Here is a 6,893-nt window from a genome sequence, read left to right on the forward strand (position 1 = left end):
ATCAATCAGAGATTTCCCCTCAACCATACATGTGAGGTACTGCCTTGCTTGAAATGGCCTGAATCACCAGATTCAGACAGGCAGCCTCTCTGGCACAGAGGACCCATACACTACGTTGGGCTAAGTTAATGGCTTGGTTTCTGTTCATTCCAATCCTTTTGACTTTAATTAGCCACTTCCCTTCCCAGACCCTCAAGAAGATTTTCTGAAGCCAGAGGTTTGTCACAGAATTCCAACAAAAAGTTAAAGGGTCAAAGGAACCAATCATTTCTAGCCCCAAGATTTCCAACTTGTTCAATAACACAGACATCTCTCCCATAATTGTCTCCAAGTGGGGAGTGCCAGCTACTCTAACACCCCACCACACCATTTTATAAAAGTTTGGATTTAGAAAAGCAAGACAGGGAGACATCAAGGTCAAAGGCAACTAATAAGACACCAGACTGCTCTGTACTAGGAGAAGGCAGAGCACTCACCCTCTGGTTCCCAGGGGCCCACACTTACCATAATCACAGGTGGGCTGAACACTGGTGTCTGAGTACGTTGACTGCAAAGTGGTTTCAGATCCCTGGACAAAGCCTAAACATATGCACAGCATGGTTAATTTCCCCAAACAAGCCATCTGCCAATGACCTAAAACTACCATTTAGTATAGACTGGTAGGCCCTCCCCTCATTGGAAAGCCTAAACTCTAGCTTCTGAACACTTTAATTATACCCCAGAACATATTAACCAATGGAAAGGCAGGCTATGTTTAACTTGCTACATCAAAAGAATTGGATAAAAATTTTCAAATACTTTAAACCAGTAACTCAAATGAGTACCCAAATTACCATTCAGCTAAATGAGAAAAATACTTGTATCAAACATCTAACCACTGCCCTGGCCGGCTTGGCTCAGTGGATAGAGCGTCAGCCTGCGGACTGAAGGGTCCCAGGTTCAATTCCCGCCAAGGGCACATGCCTGGGTTGCAGGCTCAATCAATGATTCTCTCTCATCATTGATGTTTCTATCTCTCTCTCCCTCGCCCTTCCTCTCTGAAATCAATAAAGAAATATATTTAAACACACACACACACACACACACACAAAAACATCTAACCACTGATTATTGCAGGTGAACCACCTTCAATTCAAACAAGGACAGCGTTATTTTTGAACAACATTTAGACAAATAATACCCCTCTCCTTCCCCCAAATCTAAAACCAAAACTGTTTTGTATTTTTAGTTTTCCAATAAAAATGTACATATTACAATTACCTCTTAAATGTAATTACTTGGGTTATAGCATGTTTACATGGAACAAATATTACATATAATATACATATTATTTCCTATTTTCTCAACTCTCAAATTATTTCACACCTTAAAATAAATTAGTACCAAGCAAGGAAAACTTCAATCTCTACCAGAAATACTACTCTTAAATGCTTACTGTAACAGACTATGATGAGTCCTAATACTATCTTTAAAACCAGGTTGAAAAAATGTTTTAATGATTTACCCATAGCACTGAAATTATGACAGATACCATAAGAGGCAACATTTGCCTACTCCCATCAGAGCCAACTCATGACCTAAAAATAAAAACCAGCCCCTCCAATAACAAAAGCATACATCAAGTGCCCTTCTGGGGTGAACATTCACGTATTTGTTGATGGTTTCTCTAGTTCATCTCTTAAAGACCCCAGCAACAAAGATAACAGCAACAGCAGCAAGTATTTTCCCCAAAAGGTACTAAGAGCTTTCCCTGCATTATTTCATTTTGTCCTCACCACAGCCAACAAAGGGGACAGGGCCAAGATCCCTTACCCTGCAATCCCACAATCCAAAAAGGTCTGCAAACCAAGTGTTCTCCTCAAATGTGGAAGAACACTCATTTGGGGACAAAAATGACCTGTGAGGACAATTATGGTCTTTCTTTACCCCACTTGGTACAGAAATAATGCATTTAATTACTGGGTGCTAGACCACATCCTGGTGGAGGTTGTGGAATGTCCTCTCAAGCTAGAATTTTGCAAAAATGACTGAATATGACTTCTGAGACTTCCGTCTTGTTCTCCCTTAGATCATTCACTCAAGGGAAAACTAGTCACCATGTTGTGGGGACCCTTTCGTAGGACTGTGGAGAGGTCCACCTGGTGAGGAACCAACAGCCAGCATCAACCTAACCAGCCATAAGAGTTTAAGTCGCCTTGGAGGAGAGTCTTTCAGCACCAGTCAAGCCTTGAGATGACTACAGTCCAGACTAACATAAAAAATGTAACCTCATGAGAGATCCCAAGCCAGAACCATCCAGCTAAACTATGTGTGTATTCCTCACACACAATAACTGTGAGATAATAAAGGTTCCTATTAAAAATTTGGTATCATTTAAGACCAGATGCTGGATTTTTCTACCTTATGTTTCCATTACTTTCATCTTTCCTCTCAGTGCCAGAGATGAAGACTCCTTTCCCAAGTACACATAAACTAAGTTCAAAAGCTGGACAAGTTATCAGAAAGATAAATTATTTTAATCACATTCTATAAGAGGGGTAACATTTGCTTAGGCCTCCAGAACTTCTCCTTAAAGGCAAAATAGTTGTCTGAGATATAATTAAAATGCCTTTGACTTCAGTGGTCAGCTTTTTAAAAGTGAAAAACATAAAGCTATTGTGGTTTTCAGCTGATCAAGATCAAGGAAAAACTAATAATTACCTCATTAGCTTCACTAGCTCAGTACCCACTCCAACACAGAATTAGAGCCTACAAGATCTGGAGTTAATTCAGATGTGGCCATTAGTGACCTCTCCAACTCAGTGTCCTTGTCTACAAATATAAATGCTCCATTTTTAAGTTCCCTACAGCACCTAATCACTCATGTTCTGGTTTCTTCACCAGTCTTGTCCCTAACCACCACAGAACTGTCTTCCAGGTCACACTAAGATTTAGTGAAAAAGATTACATCTAAATTACAGAGATGTCAGTAACAACCCTACTGACTTTCCTTCTGAACCAGGAAAGCTACAGAAATGCTAGGACAGGCTTGCCCAATCCTGGCATTACTGATTTCCAAGCCAGATAATGCTTTGTGGTGGGGGCCCGTCTTGTGTACTGCACAATGTTTAGCAGCATTCCTGGTCTCTATACACTGGATGACAGTAGCACCCCCTTCCACCAGACAAGACAACCAAAAGAATCTCCAGATATTGCCAAATGTCCCCTGGGGGGTAGAATCAGCCCTGGTTGAAAACCACTGGGCCAAGGGATGACTGCTTGGGGTTCTTGCCAAACTCTTGACCTGGGTGCCAGAGGAGGGAGGCCTGGCAACACCTCCTTGCCAGGCCAACATAAAGCAGCCTACAAAGGAGCCCCAGAGGCTCAGGTTCCATTCTTAGTCCCCCACATTCCACGGTAGAATGCTGGTTACCAGGCAACCACACATGCTCAGCCTAATACTCCCCTCAAAGGGGGAGGCCTAGTCCATGGCTCCTGGTTGAGCAGCCTCAGTGATTACTACCAAGACAAACCCAGTTGTCCAATTCATCCACGGATGATTTACAATTGCTATGCAAGCATATCAAACCCCCACCCCCTCTCATCATCCACCCTCCCTTTTGCTCAAGCACCACTGGCCTCCCTGGCAGAACTTCTAAGGAGCCAAGCAGCTCCTAGCCCCTGGGTCAGATATTCTTAATTCCCTTACTCTATCTGGCTTCTGCTCAAATGTCACCTCTTTAGCTGTCTCCAACCACCCCACGTAATAGAACAACTTCCTCGGGGTACTGACCACCCCAGAATATAGCCCATATTCATTTGTTTGCTTGTTGTGGTCTGCCCCGCCCTATAACTGCTTGAGGAATTCTTGCCGTATTCCAGTTGCCAATTCAGCACCTGACACGATGAATCTGACAGATGGTGAATGAATTACCATGGAAATGAGCCATTCCAGGCAAGGCTCAAGCTTAGGCCCTCAGGACCCAAGGTACCCTGCTCAGTTCAACCTTCCAAATATCTACTGCTCGCCCCGGAGCCTGGCAAGGGGCAGGAGGAGCTGCGACATCTTACAGGGACACTGAGCGTGGGGGGTTGGGGGGCCGGTGAGGCAATGGCGACGGCAGCCGAGGCCGCTGACGGATCAGAAGGGCCGAAGCCTGAGAAAGGGCGACCTGAGGCTGCGAGGTCCGAAAAGGCCAGGCTAGTGGCGGAGGTGGTGGGAGAAAAGACCTCGGGCCCCGAGGCCGGAGCCCGCAGACACAGTCAACAGAAGTCAAAATCTCGGGCGACCGAGAGCCAGAGCGGGAAGGTGCCAGCACAGAGCACCGAGGAGCCAAGGCTTGAGGGACGCGAACCTGAGAGGACCCGTCCGCGGCGCCATTTTGTGACCGCAGAGAGAGCAGTATCCAGGCCCTGGGGGAGGCGCGGGCGAGCCCGGAGCGGCCTTGGCACGTCTTCGTCCCTCCCCACCCGGGCCTGACTCCTCACCCTGCCGGGCTCACCTGTGTAGCTCATGGCAGCGGCGTACTGTGCCTGAGAACCCCGCCAGATGCCCCGCACGTCAGACGCGGAGATTGCCGTGACAATCCCCCGGGCTCTTTCTACATATAACGGAGCCCCGCCTCCCGACCGCACTGGCTCACGCCCAGCTCTGACTTCACGTCTATTAGGCCACGATGCTGTCTCTTTCAGGGTAGCCTCATACTAATGGCTGAGGCTGTTGCCAATCTCATGAGAGCCCCGCCCTGCTCCCGCCTTTCGTTATTTCAAGCCTGCGGTGATTGGTTAAAAATAACCGGTAGAGTTCGAAGGGGCGGAGCTATGTACTACGGAAAGACCCGAGGCTCAAGTGCGGCTGGGTGGGTGGTCTGTGACTTGGAGGCCTGCCAGAGGGAGCTGGGTCTACAGCGAAGGGCACCGCTGGAATTGCAGCTCTCCCACCGGGGTGCTGTGCCAACATGGTCTGTTTCTAACATCTCTGGCCTTCAGCTCCAAAATGAGCGCGGTAAAGCCATATTGGAATGAAAATTACAACCAAGCGCCAAACAAGATGCTGGGCACAGGTTCAAACATGTGAGACAATATATATAAAGCAATCACTCCAGTGCTAAGGCGTACTAGTTGTTACGTTTTGTTATCAATGGTTACATAAAAATAACAAACATATTTATATAGCATGTTTATATTATATATGTAATAAATGTTTGTAATTTATTATCTGGAATGTTTCCTCACACCTGCAAGGAACTTGTTTTTTGAATTCTCATTTAAAAGACAAGAAAACAGAGACTTGGAATTCATGACTTGCTCAAAGTCCTTGATGCTTAAGTGTTAAAGCTGGAATGACCCACTAAAATCTTCTTGGTCCTTCTGGACTTTAGAGATCCTGCAGTGGCCCAGCCAGGTTCCAGCCCTGTCCTTAGCACCCTGACTGGATATGTGCAATCCAGTGTCAGAGGCATCTCATAATTTCTAAGATATTTGGCAGAGCTGCAGACACTTAAAATGGTACTTAACATGTTTGTGAAAATTCATCAAGCTACACAATTATGACTTGTACACTTTTCTGTCATAATTCAGATGGGGAAGAGGGGGTGAAGAGTTTATAACTGAAGAGATTGGTCATGAGTTAATAATTGATGAGTAGATGAGGGTTCACTGTAGGGTTGGAATTCTCCATAAAATTTTAGTGAAACAACTCCTTCCCACACACATACACAAATGGGGCTTCTGCAGAACTTGCTGTCATGTAGGGCAAGAAACTCATGTAAAGCACGTAAAACTCTGATAAATGTGCATTCCAGCTTTGGGACTCGGCGTATTTGTGTCACCCTCAGGGATACCTGCCTGCCTGTCCTCCAAAGCAGTCCCCTGGACACTTCTCCTTCATAGCACCTACCACAGCCATAATTTTATCTTCACGTAATGATTTTGTTAATAAATTCAACCCTCTACCTCAGAGTGAGTCAAAATGACTTAAGGCATGTGCTCAGAAGTTTTAGGAAAAGATCCCTCTGTGGTAAGAACTATATGTGACCCATTCAAGGACTCACACAGCTATCACTGCACAATTGTGGGTGAGAAAGGTCATCCCATATTACTTCGTAAGTTCTTCTATCATTTGAACTTTTTTTATATTCAGCTTGTATCACTTTTATACTTTTTAAACTAATTTGTAAAAAATATTAAAAATTGCCTTTAGGTCAGCTCTCAGCCAAGTGATAACCTCCCTGTTTTCAAAGCCTCAGATACACCCACCCACAGCTCGGGATAGACAGCAGTGATGGAAACCTTCCTCCACCAGGCAACACGTGTCCTGACCTCCCACAAGCAGAAAAGTCAAGCACGAAGGACAAGACCACTCCTGTGGGTATGTTGTCATAGCTTCTTTGCCCCTTTCCCAGCCAGGTACATGGTGGGGGCTGGAGTAAAAGGGTTGGGGGCTGAAGAGGCTTCTTCTGTTTATACCCCATGAGGTCATTCCCGCTTTCCAGCCCTTGGCCGTGAGTGAAAACGATAAGCTGAAAAACCACATGCAATAAACAAGAAGGAGCAGCCAACAAAATCTCTTAAAATCTCAGAAATGTTCAATAAACATTTGCAGAGTGAGAAAATAAATAACATTGCAGAGGAGCCAACAGCTCGCTTTCTCCTTGTTACTGGGGTTCAGGGTGCATGTATCTCCCAACAGGTCACATATCTTGAAGGCAGGCCAGTCCCAGCTCTCTAAGAGGTCCTCACAGCTGTGCACTCCTCCCTCCCCCAGTGTCCCCCACAGCCTAGATGGTCAGCTCCTGACTCCAAGAGCCCTTGGGCCTCAGTCACTTCTCCATCCTGGCTCCCTTCCTGGACCAGCTGCCCAAAGCCCTGTTTCCTCTCCTCTGCACATAGGAGCCACGTCACCAGCTGGCCAG

General features: G+C 45.8%; 1 protein-coding gene and 1 long non-coding RNA gene across 3 annotated transcripts in view; one reads left to right on the top strand and one right to left on the bottom strand.

Annotated features, from left to right (window-relative positions):
• AKAP8L (A-kinase anchoring protein 8 like) overlaps nucleotides 1-4,665 on the bottom strand; it is a 33,735-nt gene extending 29,070 nt beyond the window's left edge. The window contains exons 1-2 of one of the 2 annotated variants that reach the window (XM_080676014.1): nucleotides 4,482-4,665; nucleotides 505-579 (exon numbers count right to left, since the gene is read on the bottom strand). In XM_080676014.1, the coding sequence (XP_080532140.1) occupies nucleotides 505-579; nucleotides 4,482-4,494 (88 nt within the window). In that variant the 5' untranslated portion in view covers nucleotides 4,495-4,665. The remainder of the gene's footprint in view (nucleotides 1-504; nucleotides 580-4,481) is intronic. The other variant, XM_080676015.1, reaches the window with a different exon arrangement.
• A 119-nt stretch (nucleotides 4,666-4,784) lies between these two features.
• LOC308252055 lies at nucleotides 4,785-6,615 on the top strand. Its single transcript, XR_013960979.1, has 3 exons — nucleotides 4,785-5,052; nucleotides 6,222-6,349; nucleotides 6,474-6,615. It is a non-coding gene; the product is annotated as an uncharacterized lncRNA (long non-coding RNA).
• Nucleotides 6,616-6,893: the final 278 nt, after the last annotated feature.

Source organism: Plecotus auritus (genome assembly GCF_963455305.1).
Source record: "Plecotus auritus genome assembly, chromosome: 6".
NCBI classification, from domain to species: Eukaryota; Metazoa; Chordata; class Mammalia; order Chiroptera; family Vespertilionidae; genus Plecotus; species Plecotus auritus.